General features: G+C 48.3%; 1 protein-coding gene across 3 annotated transcripts in view; it reads left to right on the plus strand.

Moving 5' to 3' along the window:
- CACNA2D4 (calcium voltage-gated channel auxiliary subunit alpha2delta 4) overlaps positions 1 to 25,190 on the plus strand; it is a 133,368-nt gene that overhangs the window by 102,376 nt on the left and 5,802 nt on the right. Inside the window, exons 27-36 of one of the 3 annotated variants that reach the window (XM_052789187.1) lie at positions 2,965 to 3,026; positions 4,194 to 4,208; positions 6,148 to 6,192; positions 7,132 to 7,194; positions 13,169 to 13,239; positions 14,062 to 14,137; positions 15,958 to 16,010; positions 16,983 to 17,038; positions 18,442 to 18,462; positions 23,692 to 23,809. In XM_052789187.1, coding sequence (XP_052645147.1) covers positions 2,965 to 3,026; positions 4,194 to 4,208; positions 6,148 to 6,192; positions 7,132 to 7,194; positions 13,169 to 13,239; positions 14,062 to 14,137; positions 15,958 to 16,010; positions 16,983 to 17,038; positions 18,442 to 18,462; positions 23,692 to 23,809 — 580 coding nt within the window. Of the gene's footprint in view, positions 1 to 2,964; positions 3,027 to 4,193; positions 4,209 to 6,147; positions 6,193 to 7,131; positions 7,195 to 13,168; positions 13,240 to 14,061; positions 16,832 to 16,982; positions 17,039 to 18,441; positions 18,463 to 23,691; positions 23,810 to 25,190 lie in introns of those variants that run through there. The other 2 variants (XM_052789186.1, XM_052789185.1) reach the window with 2 other exon arrangements.

Consider the following 25,190-nt stretch of genomic DNA (forward strand, 5'->3'; position numbering starts at 1 on the left):
CCATGCAGCGGGCACTGCTTGGGTTTGCAGGCAGGATGCCTGCTGGTGGGAAGTTGTGCACAGGTCTGGGTAGTTCATCGACATGGTGAAGCAACGTCTAACTATGCAAGGTGTGCAGCATTGCTTGTCCTCGTGTTTTATTTCATTGCTGGGATGCTACAGTTGCACAGGTTGTTTGCACATTAGTAGGAATAAAACTATTAGCCATGGTCTCTCTGAGGACTCTACGGTTGTTGCTGTGATGCACACCAGGGCTACTCATCATTTCACGGACCTCGGATCTTCCCACTCCTACAGTATACTCTGCCACCAGAGAAAAAAGGCTCATTAATGATCAGTTATACTTTGGAACAAGCAGAAGGGGGCTTATTCCAGTTTTCTCCCTTTCACCTGAGCTGTAGCATCATCCTTACCTCAGACTGAATCACTGTTTTCCTCCTTTCTCCCCAGCCTCACCAACAGCCTGAAGGCAGCCGGGTGACTATCTGTTACTAGCACTGGGAGGGTGATTGTGGCCTGTTTCTCCTCAGCTCCCATGTCTTCCTCAGGTCACCTGAATGCATGGAAATTTCTCACAGTTCTTGCCAGGAGCTTCCAATCCACACCGACTGGCAAGGAGTGGTGCTGCCAGGCAGAACCATGGAGCCAATCCCTCTAGTATGGTTCCCTGTGATGGGTACCATCCAGACAGACAAATCTGGCTGCAAGGCAGAATAGCCCCCAGCTTTGCTTTCAATGACCTCTTCAGACTGTGCCACAATGTGAGGAGAGAGGTGCTCACCGCAGCTCCATGGGGAATAGCTAGAAATGTATGTTGGACTGCTGGGAAGGAAAGAAAGGGCTAGTGCAGAGAAGATGAATAAGCGTAAGCCCTCCAGAGAGGTTAGGGCTGCAAAGATTGCATCCAAAGGACAAGACTTGCTGACAGATGGCACAGATGTGTTAGACAGGGCTGTGAGTGATGTGGAAAGAGGAATAAGAGAACTGGGAGACTCTGCTTTCTGTCCCTGCCACTGGCCACCAGTACGAGCCCCCAGGTACTCTTCCTCCTCATGTTGCAGGCAACTCTGTCCAAGTTTCGTACATGCTACTCATGCCTCCTGGGCAGAGGCAAGGATTCACAACCAGGGGCTAAGCTCCCTTTGAAGAACAATTTGAGGCTAGGTGTTCCTGCTGGCAAAAACATGAGCCACTCAGTAAGTCTCTGCATTGCAAGGTTAGTTATGTAGGTATCAACTCCTCTTCAAGTGTCATAAGAACTCTGTGTCCTGGGTAATGCTCAGTCCCATTGATGTGATCTGCTGTGATAAGGAAAATAACTCTTTCTTGAGATGGTTTTAAAGGATAACGATGAATTTATTTAAAGCTACATACCAAATCGGGTGCGTGGGCCTCATTGGACTCAGCAGCAACAGCACCGTTTTCCTTCTGTCATGGACCGCTGATTTGTCAGCGGGGGCACCAAGCCAAACCATGCCTGCGATAGCCCTGCTGAAGCTGATGAATCTTCACCAGGGCTGGACTCAGCCCCATGCTTCCTCTTTTGTTTGCATTCTTTGTCTTGTCTGGTTTGTGCTCTGTGAGGCTTAGGGCATGGCATCGCTACAAAATCATTCCTTTTCCCCATGTACAAGCAGTCAGATTCAGTCTACAGCAGGGGGAGCTGGATAAGAAATGTGCCTGTGAATGGGATTTTGTAAGATGTACCAGCAGTGGGAATGTGACAAGGACACTGGTACAAAAGGCAGAGCTGATGCCAGGTGCCAGGGTCTCATGTACATGCTGCAAGAAAATATACCATTGCATGCTCCAGTTCTAATTCATACCCATCTGAATTAGAGCATCAGATCATACTGTTAACTTAAAAGCACCCACACGGCATGATTCAGATTTAAAGGATCTGTTCCCCCCTTTGAAGCTCCTGCTAGTTCAGAGGAAATCTGTAGAAACAGCAACACTTCATGCGCCCGATATTGGTGGTTGTGAAAAAAGGCTCAAACTCTTTCTCTCTGTACTTCTTTTTCTCCCTCACTTGCACTTTATAGTCTATTTCAAGGTCCTGCTTGAGGCTGTAATTCCTGCAGAGCTCTTGGATTCAACTAGTTGACACGCAGCCCCGTTGTTCCCTGTCACCATGACAGGCTGCGCACGACTGCGCTGGTTATTACGTCTGCTTGTAGGCAACCTGCCCAGGGACAGCTCGGTTATTCTGTTGGGGAGACCCTGCACCGTTTCTTCTCCTGTGGAGCTATGCCTTACTTCAGGAACATGATGCTGGGAATACAAGAGAAATTAAGCCAAGAAATTAGGACGCACTTAATTAAGAAACACACACATACACTTTTGCTTAGCCCAGCGTGCACTAGGCTGGGACCGGGTAACGAAGCACTACTTCTAAACGACATTTTTCTGTCAAGTGGTATTCATGGTTTTGTGCTTTTGTAGTGGCTTAGGAGCAATCTAAATCTCTGTGGTCTCCCCTTGAGACAGGTGGGGTTTTGAATGAATCCCTTCCTCACACTGACCTACTTTATTTCTGATTGATGCTGTGTGGTGCAGGACTTGAGGCTGGGGTGACGAGAAACATCCACTCTGGCCAGGCAAATCTACAAAAGACAAAGATGAAGGCTCATGCGCTCACTCTCTTGGGGTTTTTTTGGTTTGGGTTTTTTTTGTTAATTTGTTTGTAGCTGCATAGTGTTTAGTGGGAGGGAGGTGTCAGTACCTCAGTACAGTTAGTGTCCCCTTTTCCTCTACCTTGTTAAACCTGTGACTCTCACTTGGCAGTCTGAGTCAGCACTGATCCCCCAATGCTTATCATTCACATGTGGAAGCAGGTTGCAATGCGATTTCCATCCTATCACTTCGGGCAAATATTTACTCCTCCTTTCCTAACTTGTGTTTGTCTTTCTCTCTCTTGCACATTCCTCTTTTCATCCTCCGCCCCCTTTTTGTTTCCCATAGCGGTGGGTGTGCAAATTAAGCTGGAGTTGCTCCAACGCAAGTTTTGGATGGCCATGCAACAGGTAGGAGCATCAGCAATCACGCAGAGAGACAATTTAATGCTTTTCATCAGCTAGGTTGATGCTGTGTTACATCACATATGATGGCATTTTGATGAGGGCTTTTGCAAAATTCATATTAAAAGATTTATGAAGTAGATTAGTTTGAAGTCACACATTTCTGTAATCCTTTGATGGCACTAATGCCATGTGAGCCGTGAGTCTGTTCCGCAAATGCCATGTTGACAGTGTCAGCATCCTGGCCTGGCATTAGCTCTGCTGCATATGACACATTTAATTGTGGAAATATGTTTGTGCTCATTCAGCCTTTCAGAAACCTCATGGAAATCTGCAATTCTGGGCACATGGAAAAAAAATCTACTGCCCTCTCTTATCATCTTGATAACAGTAACAAAACGCTACCAGCTTGCCAAAATAAAAATTATTTGCTCCAAGGATAAGCTTTCAGTCTTGTCCTGATTTTGGACACTGTTGCCGGACTGAGAGAAGTGGAATAATTAAAACAGTCCCTCCCGGTCTGAGAGGTAGGAAAAGTGAAACACCTTTCCCTTACCACCCAAGGTCTTTCCCCCCAGGCTTTGCTTTCAGGGAGATATACTGGAGGGGTGAGATTGACAGGACCAAAGCAGCACACAGCAAAAGCGACTCTGTGCTGTCAGGAGAGGGACCTGTCATCAGACAGGAATGACAGAGAAGATAGGAGGGCAGGAGGCTGCTTGCTGGGAGCGAGAACACGTGGGGAATGAAAAAGCCCAGAGTTGGCTGCAGTGGCAGGAGCATCCTTGCAAGTGGGAGATCACGTAAACCTAACCTGAGCTAAAAAGACTTCTGCAAAGCACGTAAGTACATCCTGAAGCATCAGCAGAGAGCTTCATTTTAAAAAATCTCCTGAGGGCCATACACAGGCAGCTCTCACACAAGCAAGCCCGCATGGGCGTTCAGTGAAAGTGGGAAGGCTTATTAAAGAAGCTGAAAGGAGGCCTGTGTGCTAAGCGCCTGCATGCCACAGCCCTGGTAGGTGCTGGTATGAAAAAAGCCTGCATATGGTTTCCCAGGACGTGACCGCCGTTTGACAGAGGAATGACTAACAGATTTTGTTTTCTCTCTCTCCCCTGCTTCACCGCATGCTGTGCCACTCTGGACGTCCATGCTGTGCCTCCTGTCTCCCAGCCCAATGACAGTGATGTAAGTAGGCAAAAGCTGGGGACAGGGAGGCATCCCGGCGTGCCTCACTGCAGCTCGGCTTCATAATTGTGTCGTTTGTGTGCCAGCATATTATAGGCATGGTCCCTTGTCTGTAGTCACTGGAGTTGGTCCAAGCCTGTCGTAGGCTGTGTTTGTCTTCACAGTAATTAAGTGTCTTTGGCAAAGCTGAAAGTGCTCTGGGTCACAGCGTTTCAGAGACCTGACCAACAGCAGGAGGATGCTGTGAAGTAGGCTGGTCTCTGAGGAGGGAGCTGTGCCTGTAAGGCAGTAGATGTGGTCTCAGAGCAACCAGGGAGCTCAGGTTCAGCTCTGCGCCCTGCTCAGGGGTTCCCTGCAAGCTGCCAGTGCTCTCAGACCAGGTTCCTCACCACGGTCCCACTGCTGCGTGGCCAGAGCAGCACTAGGCACTGCTGGACCTTCTCCAGGTCTGGAAGAGCAGTAGCAGCGAGACTCGGTCCTCACACTGCTGAGGAAGATGCTGTGAGACACAGGCCCTTCTTCTGGGAAACCACTCTGGTTCACCTGGGTTTCTGTTCTGATTTCCAAGCTCTGGGCTCTGTATTTGTTATCCCCCAAGGCCATAATTGTGGTTTGTTGTGGCCATATTTCTCTGCTGACTAAAGGAAGGAACCCACCAGGGATGAAGTACAGGGCCACCTCTATGCATACGTCCAGGGAGACAAAACAACCCAATGCTGTTTTGTGGTGAGGCAGGGGTGAGACAATGCTTGCAACTGTGGGTAAAGGGATGTTTTTAAACCATCATCCCTAGAACCTCAAAAAGCCAGTTGGAGTCGGAGCGTGAGCATGCAATATTGCAAAGCCATGAGGATTGAAACAAACTCAGGCATCTACAAGCCTCCTCTGAAGTTGAGCAGAGGGATGGAAACCTGAAACTACTGGTTTTATTCTGCAAAACTCAAGAGGAGAAATAAATTCTAACTGAAAGTAATGGTCATCTTGTGGTTTGAAATGGCAAATTCACATCTTGTTACTGAGAATCATCCAGAAAGGGGGCGGGGGCTTATGTATAAGGGTTTTTTGGAAATAAAGGGCAGCTGGCTGAGAGCAGACAGGCTACGCAACACATCAGTGTCCTTCCCTGACCCCAGAAAACCTCTGGCAGGAAGGGGACCCCGTGTGCAAAAATGGCAACACCATGTCAGCTTTCTTCCCTCCACTGCTAGAGAAAATAGCATTAAAAAATAACACAAAGAGACAGACACATGCAGCCACAGCAAACTCGGAACAATTATGAAATCAATAAGCACCTGAAGGGCTTTGTTACTCACCACTTAACCCCTCGTGTCCCCACCCAGTTCAGTGTTGTGAAACACATGTCAAGTCCAGTACACAGAAATCCTAAATGAAACAAATGGATGGTGCCTTGGGCTACACGAGCGCCATTCACATCCTATTTTATCATTAGCTGTCTGGAGAATAAAGAAACCAACAGCAACAACAACAAAAAAATCCCTGCCTAAGAAGAATCCTGGTCTAAAATACCATGCCATGTGTTTAGTCCAGATCTGAGCAGATGCTGAAATGCATGCTGGTTTCTCACCGGTGCACAACAACCTTTGCTTTCGTAGCCAGAGAGCTTGATACTGCCCCTTCGTTAAGAAGTCTCTGCTCAAAGTGCATAGGTACTGCTGGAAGCGGTCAGGGAGCGGGTGCAGGATCAGAGCCCTCAGCAAAGGAGACATTGCTCAGAGAGGTGGGGAGTATGCAGAGCCACTGAGTGGGCAGCTTGTGGGGATGGTACCTGTGCATGCTCTAGAGCTCATCTTGATGGAAACAGCAGCTAAATTGCTGAGCTTTATGGCATGCTGGTATGGAGACCTTTAGCGCAGCAGTCCCAAGGGGAGACTGTAAGATGAGATCATGCCATGGTTAACTCCCTGCTTTTCCTTTCCAGTGCAGTGCCTTGGACGGTGCCTGTCCGCTAAGCTGTCAGGATGATGTAAGTTGCCCAGATTTCTTCTCTGTACCTGTGATGGGTGTGATTGACTACCTGCTCTGTGGAGATCTCTGTCTCCCCCGCAAAAAAGGTATTACCTGTTGTCTCCGCACGAGAGGTTGCACAGCTGAGGCAGGACCTTGTGCTGTTGAGACAAACCTGCAGTTTAGGTCTTCCCCTCAGCTGTGAGATGTCAGGCAGGGGCATGGGGATTCCAGCCAGTGACTCTAAGGAGTCCATCTCCTCAAATGCTGTCTCACTGGCATCCCAGGTCTTCCAAAGAGAGAGGCTGTCAGCATGACATGCATGCTGGACACCCCTCTTTGCATTTATGCCACTGCTTCAAACTTGGTCTCAGGCATATTTGGGACAGGAGAGTGGGATCACCAGAGAATTTTCATTCTATGTTCATGTAGGATTTCCTCTGCATCCTAGCTTTTCCCTGTGAGACCTAAAGTTTTTCATCCAAACACTGTGCCTCTATTTCCTGCTCTGCAAAATAAAAATAAGACCAGCACTGGCGCTCAGTGGTGAGGAGAGGGTTATTTTCATGAGTGGTTATAAAACTCTGAAATCTGAAGATGGAAAGCATTAGATACCATTTTATTAAAGAGAAGTGCTCTCCAAATATCCTGTCGCTTCCTGCAGGATGCCTTGCCTTCTTAAGTGTGGCGCTCAGCCTGCTAGGCCTGCACACAGCCCTGGCAAGAGACAATCTCTGTCACAGACAGCTCACGAACTAAATACCTCAAAATGGAGGCAGAGAGGGAAAAGTCAATTGTGTAAAACCCGCGGTAGCTGAGCCGTGGGGCTAGGCATGGAAATGCCAAGGCTGTTGCCATAAGCACAAGCCCACACCGCTCCATACTGCACACAGTGGTTGTGTACCAGACAGCCATGGAAAAAGCTGTCTTTAATGTTGCTTCTCTTTCATCTCTGCAGATTCTGAATTGCTTCCTCGTTGATAACAACGGCTTTATACTCGTTTCCAAAAGACCTGCAGAGGTAAGAGAGCATAAGAGAAGGCGGAGAGTGGCTTAGCTTGTTCCTAAATAACCCACCAGAGCTGGTTAAAACAAATGAAGTTCAATTGTGTAATAAAGGTGGCCACGGTGTAATTAAATTCAGCTGTGCGGTGAGGGGGAAGCCTCCTGGCAGAGTGACAGCACATCCTAGGTGAGGAAGGAGTTTGCAGTGATAAGGAAGGAACTAATCAAAATATCTTTTTATCAGAAGTGAGGAAATTAGGCTCCTTTCCCTCGGCACAGATGCTACTGAAAGATGATCTGAGACAGCCCCAGAAGGCAGGTGTGCCCTGACGTGGGAAGGGAAGGGAAGGGAAGGGAAGGGAAGGGAAGGGAAGGGAAGGGAAGGGAGCAGCACTTTTGAGCGCCTCTGAAGTCAAAGCAGGCATTCTTCAGGAAAGGAAACTGAGGGGATGGTAAGAGCAAAATGCCAAAGGCAAAAATGAAGAAAAAAAATCATGTAAACAAATTGGAAACAGGAGCAAACCTAAAGAACTGGAGGATTTACTGGACTCGCAGAGTTGAAAGGAGTGAGGAAAAAGACTCAGAATGGTAATAATAATATAAGCAACAAAAGTTGCTTCCTTTCCTCCTGCTGCCAGTGCCTCCACAACCATTTCTAGGGAGCTGAAGGGGCACAGTTTGTGATGCGACATCCCATACAGCCTGGGTAAAGTCAACACTACCCGCCACTGCATGGTTTAGCTATACTTTTCTGCTCTCCGGTAAATTCACCACAGAGCTATTTGTTTCAAAATAATAAAAGGCCATAGATTTGGATGTCAGAAAGTGACGTGTTGGAACAGCCTCATAAACTACAAAGCAGTAAGTCAATAGCAAGTGTGGGCTTAAAGAAGAAATGGGAAATGAAGCAGTTTTGTTACTGACAGAAGTGCAGAGTTTCATTAAAATTGCCATAGTACTGGAGTTACCAAATACCGTATGCGTATTTCTGAAAGGCAGTAGATCCAATCCCAGAAATTACTTTCTTCAAGATGTGACAAACAGGTTGAAATGGAAATTAAAAATAAAGTAACAGAACACCCGATGGATGTGATTGGGACAAGCAGCACAGCTTCTGTAAAGGAAGAAAACCTATGTTATCAGCCATAGTTCTCTGAAAGTGTGAGTGAATCAGGAGATAAGGGAGAATGGATGACCTACTGCATTTCAATTTTTCTAAAAGCCTTGAACAGAGTCCCTTACAAGAGGCTGTTAAAGAAGTTCTGGTTAAAGAGTGAAGTGTGAAGCAGTGGCATTGATCTCAAAGTAGCTGGGACAGAAAAGAAAGAAGAGGAATTTTTAGATGGATATTTAGATGGAAAACGTCAGCTATATGAGTCCCATGGTTTCCCATCTGGACTTGTGTTGGTTAGCATATTCAGAATACGCTGGCAAAAGAAAAAGGTGAGATTGTGAATTCTGCAGGAACTACACAGTAAGTTCAGAGAGGCCAAAATGAGAACTGCTGAGACTCACAAAGCAAAATGAATCAGCAACACAGTGGCACCAGGGGGTGATACAGACAGAAAAGAAGAGGGGCATATTGCAAGGAATAACCAAACTCTTTGTCGGGAAAGTGACCTACTCAGGACACTGAATATTCCAGTAAAAGTGCCCCTTCAATGACATGGTATGCCAAAAGAAAAGTAAAGAAAACTTGAAGAATAAGGGAGGAAAATGCTGTAAAGTTTTATTGGCTCTCTACTCTGGGAGGCCAGGTCCTTCTACATATCCAGGATGGGCTGGTAGTCTTAGGAATTGATGTTTCCTCCTCTGACCCCCACGGCATTTTCAAAGGTGATTTACTGAGTCCTGTGGCATGTGTCCACAGATAAAGGGAACTACACCCTTTAGCTATCACGTCTACTGTTTGTCCTCAGCACCACCCTCCTGGGTTCTGTTTCTATTTTTCCTGCATCTTATGGAAAATGGGTTTTTCCAAAAGCTCATCTCTGAAAGATCTGACTAGCAGAAACATGGCATTATAGTAGATTTGGGTAAATTATAAAGATTATCCACATGCCTCCAAGATCAGGCATTTTGGCAGGCACCAGAGCTGTCATCTCCTCCAGCTGTTACCTCCCCTGACCTCAGAGAGTTCGCCACTACTTTTCTTCTGATTTCTTTATCTTGTTCCACTTACTGCTTTTATTTTCTGGTGGCACCATGAGTGTCCACACTGTTAAACCCTACAGGGAATTCAAGACAGCAGCAGCATTAAATCAATACCCCGGGTTTCATAGCTTTGCCACCTGGATGTTGCTGCATGGGATCACTTGCTGCTATGTGGCCTTCCCTGCCCCATCCCACACTCTTCCCTCAGTGCGTCCTTTAACATAATGCCAAAAAAAATCCCATACCTGGATTTTTGTGGGTATTTTGCCTTTCTGGAGAAGTCAGCTAGTTCACTGCCCTCCCTCCCTGCCTCATACCAGACACCAGAACCAGCAAGAGTGGCTCAGCTGCCTGGGTCAGCATTTCAGCCCAGCAGCGGGGAGAAAGGCAGCCTGCCCGTACACTGCCTGTTCTGCCCCACCAGCTGGGATGGGAGTGAGTTTATCAGATGCTGACGGAGTGGGGATGCACAGGCGAGCCATCTGCCCCACTAAGCCCCATGGGCTGTGGTGGCTCCAGCAAAAGCAGGACCCCACGGGCATCCCCGCTTTCCTGAGGAAGGCAGCCAAGGAGCTGTCGTGTCCAGAACGCCTGCTTCCCAAGGCAAAGTGCAAGCTAAGAATAGCGGAGAGGTGCCAAAGCACCTGTGTTCCTACAGCCCCCAGGTGAGCAGCTGGTGCTGGAGACCTGCTCCGGGGGCTCTGAGATGTTTTGCTCCAACTCTCCGCTTGCTTCCTGGGGGCGGCAGTGCTTTATGGCACGCTCAGCCCGCTGCCTGCCCGGGGCTGCCTGCTGCCCGCGCCTGCCTGCTGCCCGCACCTCCTTCCCTGGGTGACCACACTGGAAACCAGAGCAGCTTCACACAGGACCAGGGTGAGGACAGCCTGGCTCAGTCTCTGCTCCCCTCTGCCCTTGGGACGGGGGGATCAGGGCAGGGGATCAGCTCTAATAACCCCCGTCTGAAGGCATCAGGAAGCTTACCAGCAGCTAGAAGCCACCACGGAAGAAAGAGGGACTCAGGATTTTAATGAGTGATGAGTTGGAAGCTCCCTGCGGGATTACTTGGGGAAGAATGGGTAATCTCTTAATTCGGGCTAATGTCCCCATCCAGACTCATCGTGGAGGGAGCAAAGAGTTAATAGAATCAGGAGAAGGCAGTTAGTGAGGGAGAGGACCAGGCAATCTAGGGCAGGGCAGGGCAGGGCAGGAAAGTAAGTGGCAGGCGCGAGGGCTGCTCCACGCTATGGTGCTGTTTCTGCTGATGTTTGCAGCCCTGGGCCCACAACCACCCCTGAGTTTTTAGCTGCCTTTTGTGCCAGCCAGAGGCACAGCTGCAGATCATGGGTCTCGAGCTCCCTCCGCCTGCTGCATCCAGATGTCCCCTCACTCACCAAACCTCTTTCTCTAGGACTGCTGCCTGCTCCCTGAGGCATCTTGCAGGGTATGTCTGCAAGCTCTGCTCAGGTGGGACTCCAAGGACAGGGTGGGAGCTAAAAGGCCAAGATCCCACCAGGGCTGGACAGAGCTTGTGGAGAAGCAAGGGCTGGCTTTGTTTGAGCCATGCAGCGAGGAGGCTGCCAGCTCACCCAAAGCCTGGCCCATTTGGCAGATCCTGCTTGTCTACAGCTTTTGTGTGTACCAAAAGTGCAAATTTCTCAATGAGCCAGCAAAGCATGGATGCATATACGTCTGTAAGCAGTGATGTAGCTTTTGAGCCGTATAGGTGCTCCAGGATGCATCTTCTTCCTGTGCATAGCCTGCGTATGTACTTGTACACTCTCAGCTGCAGGGGGATGTGATACAGCATGTGTCACACAGGATGTCAGAGGCGATGCTTTGTACTGTGAACCTCTAAAATCGCAAAGGCCTGGGGAAACCTGCCCAGAGCTGGGAGTGAGGACAAACACAGCAGAGGGACATCTGGGAGAGCAGCAGCCAGTCACTGGAGGAAGCAGGTTGTAATGAGAGCTGCTTTGCAAAATGCCACTTCAGTACAGGACCACGTTGGTTTCTGCCAAGTGATGCTTTCCTGTGTTACTACCTGCACAGGCTACCTAAAACAGTGATGCTTTTCTGTGTTACTACCTGCACAGGCTACCTAAAACAGTGATGCTTTTCTGAACACATTCCCTAGGCCTTACCTCAATTACACTAATAGCTCCTCATACTTGTACCTATAGGAAAGACATCCTACTTGGAGAAATTGGGTCAGACTTCAGCATCTCTGGACAGGGCAGGCCCCATTTACAGTCCTGTGGTGGGTGGGTGGCTGGCCTGGCCTGGCCTGGCCTGGCCTGGCCTGGCCTGGCCTGGCCCGGCCCGGCCCGGCCCGGCCCGGCCCGGCCCGGCCCGGCCCGGCCCTCCCCTTGCCACACCAACTGCAGCTTGCACTGCCTTAAATCCCACTGCTCTGCCTCCTGCTGGGGCTGCAGACCGGTATTAAATGGAAGCAGCTGGCCTCCTCACCACCCTAATCAGATTGAAAGAAGGAGGGAGGTGAAAAAAGTTAGTGCTTGCTCAGGCACATTTGACTATGTCTGAGATGATTACAGCCTAAATGCTTGAAGGGGAGTTGATGTTATGTATCAATTTATACAGTGAAACGCCTGCTAAACCCTGTTGAGAAGAGGCTCATAATCGTGTAACACTACTGTTAGATGATTACCATATGATCTTAGGTAAATCTGCCTAAGGGTTTTGTTTTTTTAGTGGAAATGCCCCACTCAAATAAATGAAGTCATCTGCTAATACATGCTAAATGACTGCTAGCCTATCAGTGGAAAAGTAAAATGTCCCCCCCAAATTGTGTGAATGCTTCCATAACATATAGGAGCTATTTACTATGTCAAGACCCATGAGCCAGGAAAATAGACGAAGGGCAGCTCATATCTGCGCTCTTATTATTTACGAGTATTTTATTTACTTGCTTGCAAACAAAGCACTGGACTTGGCAGATTTGAAGCATTTTTGCAATAGATTTGTCATGCTTTAGTAATCAGGAAAGCCAGAACTGTGGTTTATTTGAAGAAGTCTTTACAGCAGCAGTTCCCAGATTTGGGATTGGGACTGTACTTGAGGTTATTGACTCCAAAACATAAATGGGACCAGAGGCCCACAAGCTGCACTTTTAGTCCAGGCATGCAGTTGAGATTTGGGGGTTGTTGCCCCCTGCAAAAATGCAACTTTTGCTAGAGTGGAGCCTGTGCAACAGCTCTGGCCGGGCCAGTGCATAGTGTGTAAGCTAAAGGGATGGATTGGTTTGTGTTGTGGGTTTTGGGTTACTGCCTGCTCAGAACTTGCACAGCAGTGAGTTGTAAAATTGCATTTGCTACCTAAATAAATCTGTACAGCACACTTACACATGGTGGGTTATTTCACCAGGGGCAGCAGGGCAGCAGGACAGCAGAGGCTTCTGAAGTCACTGTAGCCATGGGCTAGCAGAGAGGCTCAAGTGAGAGAGAGTCAAGCGTTCAGATCCAGAGAACGTGGATTCACAAAAACCCACAGGAGAGCCCAGGCTTCCAGTGAATCAATGTGCCTGGGTCTCTGCAGCTTAAGAGTCTGCCTTTTTCTGTCACAAGCTGCAGGGACTTTTACATGGGCTAAATCATTTCCAGGTGCGGTAGGAACGGTGCAGGATGCCCAGCTGGCAATGGGGGAAGTCCTCCCTCAAGCTTTCCAGCCAGCCAAAGGACAAAGTTCAGCGTTACCTCCTTATAAAACCCTTGTTATGCGTAGTAGGCCTCCAGACAGACTAGATTGGCTGGAGCCATTGAGCACTTGGAAATTTTACTGTTGTCGGTTTATTCTGGTTTTTTCCTTTCTTGTGCTTGCAGACTGGAAAATTTTTTGGTGCAGTGGATGGCTCAGTAATGACCCAGCTGCTAAACATGGGCATGTTCAGGCGGTAAGTGGGGATCTCTGCACTGTACTTCTCTTTCTTCAGCTGGTGTGTGGGTCAGGCATATTGGTCCCCATAAGCAGCACTTGAGCAGGGGAAAATGCACATACTGATGCATGTGACTCTCTGATACAAAAGCTCCTTTATCTACCTGCCCCCTCCCCTGACTTGCTCAGCCATTGTAACCACACACCCTGTTCCTCCTCATCTCCTGCTCTTCCACCTGCTGCAAAGTGCCAAGAGACACATTAACTCCTGATCTCTATGTGGCCAGAAAGCAGCTGCTCCTCTGTCTTTTCCAGGGCAAGATGCTATGGGAAACACTTCTTGGCATTTTGGGTATAAACTGCTTCAGTTCCTTCTGCCACTTGGAAAGCCTTTCTATGAGCGGTTGTCTGAGAGCCCCCCAGATGTGCTGTTGCAGCGGGCTGAGCACATTTCTTTTTCTCCTAAAAATACCTCTGTTCGTCTCACTCCACTCCCCCAGCCTATGTCATAAGAGAGTTCAGAGTTTCAGTGGCTTGAAAACAGGAACTAGGGGGACCTGAGGTAGTTACAATTATAATTCTCCTGCTTCACAGCCTGCTTTACTCACCATTTGAAATTAGGGACATATTTCCTCCTGTACTGACCCAGTTACATTAATCCAGAGCCTGTATTTCTCGCTTTGCAAGATCCAGCACTGGCCAAACAGCAAAGACACGTGTAAGCAGGCCACTGCTTTAGTTCTTCCATACAGGAAATTTTTTAGAAAAAGCTGACGTGTGTCCCCCATAGGGAGTTGCATTGCTTGCTTTTGACTGTTTGCTTGTTTTGTTTTGATTGCAGGGTGACCATGTATGATTATCAAGCAATGTGTAAAGTACCCTACCACCACCACAGCGGTGCCCGGCCTCTGCTCAGCGTACGTATCTGTCGGCATGCAGCCCTCTCTGGCCTTGGCTGCAGAGGCTTTCTCCTAGGACATCTCCAACACCTTGATGTAGCACATTCCCCGAAAAAGTTCAGTAGATGTTTGCTTTCAAATGATGGGAATGTCCAAACTCATCTAAGGCAGATTTCTGAGGCAGTGATGGCCACTGACTGGTTTCCGATTTGGCTCTCTATTGGCATATAGGATCTCACTGAAAGTCATAAGGACCAGAGAGATGACAGGAACCAGAGTATGCGAAGCTTCTCCTAAAAGCCAAGGAACCAGCGAGCAGCTGAAATGAACAGGGCATGGTTTTACTCAGCAGCTCAAAAAGGAGAGTTGCACTGTCAGGGAACAGAGCATCTGGAAGAAAGCTGTTGGCCTTTCAGGGAAGAATGAGTGGGCTTGGAGCAACAGAGAGAGGGGTTAAAGCGTCAGAGAAATGCTGATAGCCCAGGGAACAAACTGTCAGAGGGAATAGTTTTGCCAGTACCCAAATGCAACCTCAAGAACAAGCTAATAATCTAATCCCACTCTACCTTCCGAACCTGGCCCCGAACAGACAGAAACAGGCAGAACTCAGTAACTACTCAACACTCAGTTCCCTTCAAACTAGTTGAAGCAACCCTAAACAGGGATGAGTTTATTACTGTTATGATCGGGTTTTGATACTTTAAAATGTGGTGTGCTGGAAGTACTTCTTGCAGCATGACATTGTAATTTTTTTCCAGTAAAAGAATTTTCAACAAAATATTACTTTTTAACAACGTGTTACATTTTTAACAATATGTCCATTTTGCAATGGCTATATTTCTGCTGGATAGAGAAAATACTGTGATTGTAGTGAAAATATTTGCTTGATCATATCCTCCAATTCTGATTACTGAAAGAAATGTCACAAAATATGAGCTGCCAAAACCTAGGTGAATTGGGAAGAGAATAAAAAGGTGAGCATTCAGCCTCCATCTGTCCTTTTCCCCTCTTAGCGAAACCCTTGAAAAGGAAGAAATCAAGAAAAGTCAATTTTTCATATACATACATAAAAATCAGCCAAGTTCCCAACCATCTATACATTTTACCGTTTGCTGACTTATTTTGGCTGAAGATAAATCAGTTAGCAGTAATGGAACATTATCTTGTGTCCTGTGATTGCTGCATCTGTTTTGGGTTTGAGGATACAGTGTGATTATGAGAGGGAGAGATGAAAATTAGACATGGTTACCATGAAGAAAAGAAGCAGCAGGATCCTCTGCAGTTGAATTGTCCCTGGGACAATGCTGGATTTCCAATTTGTAACTGAAAAGCAGGAAGCTGATAGAAGTCATGCCATCTTGAGGAAAAGCTGGATGAAAGCACAGTTAAGCATAATCAATCAATGGCAGATAATACTAAATCCTGGGCAATGCTGTTGCTTGTCCCAGAAACACCACTTGCTACCAGAATATAAAAGCATCATAAACTGGTGGTGTCCCATTTAGCTGTGTTTCTCTCCTGCTCTGAGCTCTCAAGGTCGTCCATACTGGAGAGAAATCATCAAGCAATTACATCTTCAAAGTCCTTCATACATTTGTGATAAACTCCCTGACCCTGATGGGGAGGGGGTGAGAAGATATTATTAGTAGCAAGGCAGCTCTGCTGGCTTTTGATGTATATTTTGAACATTTTCCAGTGATGCCCAGACCTTGAATTTCCAGCTTGTCTTCGAGAGCTCTGATCAGGGAAGTGGTCTGAAACGTTGGGTCCTGCATAACAATTATAAACTCTCTGACCAGGTCCTTATGGTATTTCTCATGTCTTCTTTTGTTCTCCAGCCAATTTATGCCTTTCTAGCTGCAGTGAAATGGCTGATAAGTGATTTCCTCATGTGAGTACCAAAAGATGGGGGTGTTTGGGAGGCTCAGACCAATGGGGCAAGAGCTGAGAAAGCTGCAAGCAGAGGCCCCCGCATAGGGCATTGCTCTCAGCCTTCTCCTGACATTCAGCTCAGCGCCTTGCTCCTGGGAGACAGAAAACTATTACCATTCCCATTTTGAGAGGCAGAGGCCCAGAGTGGGTCTGGGATTTACCTGAAGTCACTCAGTACAAAGTGGCAGAGTCAGAAATAGGACTCGGGTCTCCCGGGGCCCCGTGCAGATCCTTGATGCCAAGTCCTCTTGCCTGTCTCCTTTGCCCGTGATGAGCAAATGTACACCTTTGTTTCACAGGGGACAAAGGCTGAAGGAAGGAAGCCAGGGAGCTCAGGTCTGAGTGAGACACAAGGGAAGAGAGAGGGGAGGCCTTGAATCAAGCGCTGGATTCAGGCTCACCTCAAACTGCTGGGGGGAATCAGAGTTCAAGCTCAAATTAGGATGAAAGTGCCGCGGCTCAGCTTGCTGGGTGTGCAAAAAGGGAGGTGTGGAAAAGCTCCAGCTCTGAGGGCTTGAGCATATTGGTACAGAATAATTTAATGTGACGTGCACCTACCTCCAAGTAGCCAGAGTATGGGCTCCCTGACGGCCCGTGCCTGCTCCTCAGGTGGGTCTCACGGTGACTGAATCCCCTTCCAGCCTCAGGGGCTGCTGTACTCATTCCTTCCTTCGCTGGCGAGGCCCCCTCATAGTATGTACTTCAGGAAAAAGCCCATTCAGATATTCCACAGTACAGATCCCATGATACAGTCTATCATGTGGAGAGGAAAAAAAAGTTAAAAAAAAACCCAAACTCAGACTTCCACTGCCAGCAAATTCATAGTAAATGTTTTGGAACTGATACTCGCCAGGCAACGGGGCCATCTCCCTGACACCTGCACCCTTCCAGGCTGCTGAAAAAGCATCCTCTGTTCTTGCTCTTTTGACAGCTTCCTTTTGGAGTTTAACATGAGTAGCTTCTGGCACTCAGACAACTTGGCAGATGGTGAGTACACAAGAGTCCAGCCGCCCCACAGCACGTGAGTGTTACAGCCACTGGTGGCAGAAGAAGCTGTATGGGGAAGCCCGGCCTCATGCAAGGAGCCTGCCATCTGCCCTGTCACCTCTCCCTCCACGGACACTGGAATCCAGCTTCCAGGTCCCACCACCACCCTGTCTCCCCCCATTTCCACCCCCATTTCAGGCTGCCGCAGCACCACAGCAGTCAGGGTGAGGTGTGTGCGATGCGGAGCATGCTACTTGCTTTCCTCAGGGTAACTGCCGGGGCAGGGGAAGGCTATTCTTTCTGAGGACCCCCACCCTACATGCAGTGGGATGAGAGAGACCATCAGCTGCAAAGCCCTTCAGTTGGAAAGGCTCCCTTCCAGTCCTTCCTGAGGGTAGCCTACAGGACAGGACAGAGCAGGGCTGGAGCAGCAGGCTCTCTGGAGCCTAGCAGGGGTCCCAGGAAGCTAGCCAGAAACCTGTAAGGTTCAGTAACACATTGAGGGTCTTCACTTGCCCTTCTGGACCCTCTCTGGAAGAGAGAAGATGATGGCACATGGTATTGCACAGCAGCTGAGTGCAGTAGAGGGGTGTATCTGGGTTGAAATCCAGTGACCTGCCCTGCAGCTGCAGTTCTGCCTGCTAAAAACATCCTGGAAGTCTCTGCGGTCCCATCCCTGCCCCTGTAGGCAGGGGGGATGTTAATGGCCCTGAAGCAATCCAAAGGGAAAGGTGAGGAGTGCTCTGTGCAGCCATGTAGGTGCTGTTATTACATCCTCACTAATGGTGCTTTTAGTGGAGACAGTGGTATCTTCCCTGCTAACTGTGGGGCTGAGTCTTCTGCACTGAACTCTCCTGGCACAATGGGGAAACAGTAATTTTTAGAAAGCAAAATTTCCTTCTAGTCAGAAAACCAGCCCAATGTCTGGGTACTGTTTAGGTCCCACTCACCTCCTCCTGAGAGGATCCCCAGAGACGGCGGTAGAAGTTGCAGCTATCCTCTACGCGGCCCCGGCTGCTGCTTCACGCGCATCAGGGTAACGGGAGTGGCCCCATGCAGAAATTGGTGAGGAAGAGTCAGATGAGCAAGTGCAGTACTTGTGGTGGTACAGGAGGGAGTGCTTTTTCTGGGGGACAGACTGACCTGGTGTTCCTGCAGGGAGCTGCTGTGGATACTAAATGGCTGCAGTTTGATTTAGTCTTTGCTTGAGGAGATGTGAGGAAAAAGGGAGGGGGTTCTCACTGCTCATTACCATTTCTTTTTGTGCTTTCTTCGTCTCTTTCCCGCATCACCTCCATGACTGCTGTGTGCAAATTCATCTCTTCATTGCGCTGCCATCATGTGAAACTGTCACGTGGCTCCATCTTCATTGTGTGTCTGTGTGTGTGATGCGACTTTTCCAGCCAAGGCTGTCTTCCATCACTGTAAGTAGAACCACTTAACAGCCAAAAAAGCAGGATTTAGCTAGAAATCCCAGGCTAGGAAAGACTTTTTCCACCTTTTGGACAATGGGGAACTTGCAGAAAGGTGTGACAGGGACAAGGCAGGCTCTATTTCCCTGCACTGCAAAGAAGCAAGCGATGCTGTTGCTCATTTAACTGGTTGAGCTGGTGATTGAAGGTCTGCCACGGAGAAGTCAATAAAAGAAGGGACACACCAGCCTCCTCAGGGACTGTGGGCACAGACAACACCATCATTCATTACTATGGCATAGATGAGCCTGTAGCCTGTGTACCATGGCATGTTCTTCACTTTGTTTCCCAGCTGCCCCGTTCTTTTCAGCTGTTATGCCAAAAATAAAGACCGACCTGTGCCTTCTTGCAGGAAAAACTATACGGGTCTTGTAGACTTCAGTTATTAAGATGCAACTTAAGTCTTCTTTTCCACACCCCATGGCTTAGCTCCTTCTGATGAATCCCAGCCCAGCTCCAGGATAATGCAGAACTACTTTCAAGCAGTTCAACTGATCAGTATATACTCTAGTTCATAAATCTGCTCCTACAGGCAAGTTAGAAATCCCTTCGAGAGAAAGTCCAGACTGTGGCTGTGTTTGTATCTCCCTGCTTCCATACCTAGCTTGTGTCCGCCGACTTGCTCTCTGCCCAGCAAGACGTATGTGTGAGACAGAGAAATAGAGATAGTTGGAATGCGCCTTACTATAGGAAGACGAGCAAAAGAAAGAGAGGGTGTCTATGGATGAAAAAAACTGAGTGCCCATGTGTGTGTGGGAGTAGCAGGGTGGAAGAATACTGTTGGGGCTGGAAGAAATGGATTGCATGTGTTGTTAAGAAGGGGCTGTAGATTTTTGCCAGAGAAGTTAATATTTTCTTGACTGCATGCCAAGGCTGGTGTATGCAAAAAATATGAAGAGAAGGAGACATTTTGTGAGAGAGAAACTGAGCACACATTTATTCAGGGATGTGTGCAGAGGAATTAATGGTCAAGGATCTAATGCTCACCCTTGCCGGACTGTGCACCTCTGGCTCTGCAGCTTGTGCTTCCCAAGCTGTCTTGCTTTCTGGGAAGGCGAGACTTGCTGTTGGAATATGGGCATGCTATATTCAGACTGCACTCACCATGCAAATCTGCTTTTCAGAGATGGTGAGAAGACACATTTGCTTCCACAGATTTTTCACTGCTCTCAGCATCTCATTCCTCTGTGTTTGTGAGGGCTTCTGTTTTATGGACATCACCACAGGTTTGAAAGCTTTTAATTAAGCCAAAAATACTTCCAGCCAAGGCATGCAGCCTAGAAAGGACTATTTCTAAAATTCTGTAGCTCACAAAAGTTTCTTTTTGACTGCATGGTAATGTTCACAGAGGATATTTTACAAGATAATTGATTAAATTCTGTGTTTTGTGTTTGTAACTAAGTAAGTGGCAGATTTTGTCTCGTGTCCCAGAGTAAATCCACTGACTTTGGTGGATGATTTATGCTGGTGGGAAAGAGTTCACAATCTGGGCTGTATAGGTCATAACAACGCGCGGCGGCTGCCTTTGCTACTCAGAAGGATTGGTTGCCAAATGTCTGACAAAGTCTTTCTGGAAGTGCAGATGGTAGCAACGACAGCCTGGAATTAACTCACTCTTTGCTATAAAGTTTGCAATTTGTTATCAATCAGCTCCTCTGACTGTTTACTAATCCCTGACCACCAGACTCAGAGCGCTGATAAGATTTTGATGTCCAGCATGTGCATGCAGAGGCTCAGCCCAAGTGTTTTGCCGATGATGTACATGCTACTGGGCTTCTCTGAACTTCTCAATACTGCTGCAGCTGCATTGCTTCCAAGCAAATTAAGTGGCAGTAGGCTTAAGCATAATCTCTGTCATAGGTCTTGTCTCTGTGCAGAAGTTAGGAGCTTTTAAAGTGGCTTCTTTTCATTTAGCCTGTGCCAAGAAACTGATTTAAGATTGTCTGTGCAGGGAACTTGTGCCAATTTAGAAGAGTTTAAAAATACAGCTTGGTGCATGTGATGAAGTTAACCCCGAGCAAGTCAAACTGCAGACGGTCTTGAAAGACTCAAACAGAAAAGCAACCTCTGCGAGTGACTTTTAGCCCATACTGCCAGCGGCAAAAGTGCCCCTGAAGTGCACTAAACCTGGTACACTTCCCACTGCTTACTTCCAAATGCACAGGTTGCTCCTGGGAGTGCCACCTTGGCATAGCTCAGCCCAGGGTTACTGCTCAAGTATTGCCTCTCTAGTCCTTGTGTCCAGGGCTGAGGTACAGCTCTTGCCCATGTGTGCAGGTCAGGCCAGCAAGCAGTGCTGGCCAGGTTTATCCTGGGTGTCGATCATGCAGTCTCTTTAGTTGACTTTTTCCTTGAGGCCCAGTTCTCCAAGCCCAACAAGTCTAGCATGACAGCCCTGATTCAACACTGGCTGAGGCTGGGAGGCCTCAAATCTCCTTCCATCCCATATTTTCCAAGCTGATGGTCTCACTCACCCCCTCCCTGCACCCCATCTTTCACACCACCGTTTTTTTGTATTGCTTTAACTCCATCTGCTTTGATGACACTAAACCAGGAAGCTGGAGCCAGTGAAGGATGTCATTCTTTACCAGGGACAGAGGAAAAATGAGGACCTGGATGAAGTCTCTGCTATGTCAGGACACTTTGGCACTCCTGACACGAGCAATATGCTAAATTCTTGCAAGCAGCTGTGCCCCAACTTTATCAGGTCACCTTTGTGGTCATCGCAGCTGTTCTTCTGAGCAAGAACCAGCACAGTCCGTCACCAACAGCTGTGCTGCGGTGACAGCCCCAGTCACTGAGTGCTGCAAATCCAGGGGTAACACAATGGGACTTGGATGGTTCATGGTTGAGGGACCAATGCACGGTCTTGCCACAAGCATGTCCCTAAGGTCTGTCCCTGGCCCACACTATGATAGTCTGGCCACCTGTTTCAGAGTTTGGAGCTGTTTTCCCAGCCACTAGTACAGTGAATTTAGGCTGAAGGAAAGGGCTCCCACTCTGTGCCTCACACTCCTTTAGTCCATTAGGGACTTCACTGGCCAGAATACAGTTAGCAGCCCCGGAGATGGTCTGAGCTGGAAAGAGTTTGTTGTTTCTCTCCTTACAGCATAAACAGGGATATTCTGCGTGTTTCATCAGAAATGTCTAAGCCTTTGAAATTCACCTCAGTAACAAGGTCTTCTACTGCTCATGCCAAATGTTCTCAGGACTGTTTGTCCCCATAACAGGAGAGGTGTTCTCCATTAGCAAAAACGGGAGAGGCTTTTCTGGGTTTCTGCAATGTGGGGTTTGCACAGAGGGACGGTGAATGGTGACAAAGCACAGCCAGGCAGACCCTGAAACGATGAGTTTAGTTGATTAATTTAGTGTGAATCCAGGGTGAATACAGAACAAGGTATCACGCTGGAATTGAGTCCTGTGTGCTTTTGGATCTGTGCAAAATTAACCTAACCATGATACTGAAAGATGGGTCCTACAGTCTGGGAGGATTTAAGTAGCAGGCTGCCTTGCAAGTGACATTTTTTGAGAGTTCGGAAGAAAAGCACAAGGCACAACTACTGGGGACTCTCTACTGCAGGGAGGTGTTTGAGTACCCATCATACTCACTTGGGGAAGGCATTAGAGGGGAGATTGTGTGGCAGTTCCTGGCTCTTAATGGATGTCTTGTGTTGCTGGATGGCCATGGTGGAGAGAAAAATCAGAGAAAAATCACCTGGCTTTTCTCTCTCATGTAATCCACATTGTTTAGATGGCAAGCTCCACGGGGTAGTGCCTGCTGCTTTCTGGGTGCTCTGGCAGTGTCAGGGTAGAGGAGACCATAGCTCTCAGTGAGGGTTTTACAGTGATGCAAATTACCCATCAGGATCATGGATGCCCTCTCGGTGCCTTCTTACCATACATTTACTGGTTAAAACCCATGTTGCTGCATTTTTCTATAAATCTTCAGTGCCGCTGCTGCAAGGGATAAGCTGGCCGTCCTCCACATCAGAAGGACTCTCTTCCCTGCCCCCCCGCTGTGTGGGTGGAGGGCTGCAGAGTGAGTCTTTTGTGCTCAGACCCAAAGCTGATGTAGAAACCATTTCTCATACTTGCTGTTGGCTGAGCCACAACCACCTCTGCCCTAGCAACAAAGCCTCACATTTCCATCGGCGACACTCCCCTGTGTCTTACTGAGGCAGGAGCTGGCTTTGCTACCTCCAGCTGCAGAAAATAATTGCCAGAAGGGCCCAAGGCGGTTGTTTCAGGCAAGGCAGACTTTGCTGAACTCCTAGAAAGGATGCCCTTGCTTCTCGAGGGAGGGTCAGTAAGGCAATTCAGCTCTCCCTCATCCCCAAATTAGTTTGGAAGTCCCACAGAGTGTGACTGATGAGTGATGGAGCAGCTGCTCCCTGCCCCTGCGGTGGATGGCTCCCTCCAGGAGCCAGCGCTGTGTGTTAGCTGGGTCTCTGCTCGTCCTCAAGAGCTGTTGTCTGTTTCCCTGTGGTCTCAGGCCAGATCTGTTTGCTGGCGGTGTTTTCTTTTTAACGTGATACGTATTCAACCCCTCAAATTGCCTGCTGTGGGCTTGCTCTGAAATGTCAGAGGGCTCAGGAAGGATCAGTGGTTGATGGAGAATCCCACCACGGACACGCAGGGTCCCTGCAGGGGCAGATCCCTCAGCACGGGCACTGAGGACGAGCCTAGTCGCAGCTTTGAATGTTTAAAAAGTGCGTGAACCAGGGCTCGGTTAGACAGGAGGGACTTTATTAACGCTGCTGGTTCGGTAGACTCCCCCTTCCTTTGAACACAGGGGTACCAGTGCCCAAATGCCCCTGCCTAACTGGCCACGGGTGTCCCTGGGGTGCTGTGGCCGCTGCGGCCCCACGGCTGCGGCTTCGGCAGGGCAGGATCCAGGCTTGCTTGGGGAAGGCGAGTGGGAATATTGGGCACATTTCTCACATAGGCCGGTTTTCCCACCCCACCTAGTGGGAGCAGGGATCACTGCCTGGCTGCTTTCTGCAGCATCTCCTTCCCTTCTTCTCTGGTAAGCACCTGCTCTTGGCAACTGCCGCGGGTGGGGGGACGCAGGGCTGCTCCTCCAACCTACAGCGCCAGTCTTAAATGCTTCCATCTCAGTGCAGACCGCTCCTATATGATCCTCTGCCCTTCATTTCTCACCTTGTCTCCTTACCATCGCAGCTCACAAGCACAAGAAGCACGACATCTTGCAGCCCTGCGACACGGAGTACCCTGTTTTTGTGTACGAGCCGGCCATCAAGGAGACCAATGGGCTGATCGAGTGCGGAGATTGCCAAAAGTAAGAATTGCAGCTTCCCTTTCATTTGGGGGCTCCCCAGGTCGTGACGGCACGCGAGACTTGTCACAGAGCCCATCGGTGACAAAAGCAATCTGAGAAGAGTTGCCTGCCACTGTGCCCATGGCATGGCCACCATCTGCAGCTCTGGCCACAGAGCAGAGCTAAACAGCCACACTGGACAATGAGGAGGTGAAGTGACCAAGTTACTGCTTCTCAATAAAAGAGAAAAAAATTTAAAACCATCTGTTAATAAGCAGAAGTGGCTGTAGAATGAGGGAAAGAACATTTAAAATATATATATATCTTTCCATTCCACAGATTTCAGAAAGGAACTTTTCGTGGCTTTTCATGTTTCTGGCAAAAGTTTTCTCCTTAGAAAATTTTCCTTTTTGCAATGCTTTCGGCTTTCCTTTTCCTTTTTTTATTTTCTCTCTTTTCTGTTTTTCTACAGAAAAAAAAAGCAGGGAGGGGGAAAAAAGAAATGTTAAACTGAAAGAAATGAAAACACGGGTCCACTTTTTTATTTTCCGTTTTCATTTTAAGAGAATGAACAGTCCAAAATTACAGAAAAGTCATTGTGAAAAGAGGCTGTTTTCAGCAGTTGCACAGCACCATCAGCAATCCCATGCAGAAAGGTGACAGAAGGCTGAATTTCCACTGGTCCAGCTTTTCCTAACATGAAGTGTCCAAACAGATCTGACTGGAATCCCTCTTAAAAAAAAAAAAAAAAACAAAACAACAATCCTACCTAGTCTGACTGCAGTCTTGGATCAACTGCAGGGAAGACTTAAAGGTTAGGAAAACAGCCTGCGCTAGTCAGCCTGACTTTAGGAAAACCAGGCCTTGCTAAATATTGTTTTAGACGAGATTGCAGATTTGGTGACAACAAGGTATTGTGTAGGTGCAGTAAGATCTGGGCAGACCCAGAGGAGCTGAGTGTACAAAACTGACCTGTTTGTGCATTAAGCCACCGACGCAGCCTGGGGCTGACCCCTCCTTGCTGGAGGCAGCACCTCACCAGCACCAGCAGTAGCCACCGCTGGGTCCTGCTCGTCTCCTTCATAGTTACAGGTGGAGTTGCAGCCTCTGGATCCCAGGCGCATCTCTTGTGCATCTTTCATGCAGGTGTTCGGGAGAGACACACACACCCCCTGACACAGGTTCTGTGGAGCGTTAGCCAGCAGCCTGCTCAGGTGTGCAGGCTTTCCCAGTCACGTTTCACAAGCCCAGGTGGTTCCCAGTGGAGTGAGGGTAGGCTGGGTGCTCCATCCTGGGCAAAAATTTGGCTTGCAGATTGGTGCATGGGGCATCTCTATCCTGGTTACTGAATTTGTGCGTAGGTTAAAATCTGCTTGTCAAAGCTCCCAAAGCAGTCATCAGC

The sequence above is a fragment of the Harpia harpyja genome, chromosome 6 (assembly GCF_026419915.1).
Source record: "Harpia harpyja isolate bHarHar1 chromosome 6, bHarHar1 primary haplotype, whole genome shotgun sequence".
Taxonomy (NCBI): domain Eukaryota; kingdom Metazoa; phylum Chordata; class Aves; order Accipitriformes; family Accipitridae; genus Harpia; species Harpia harpyja.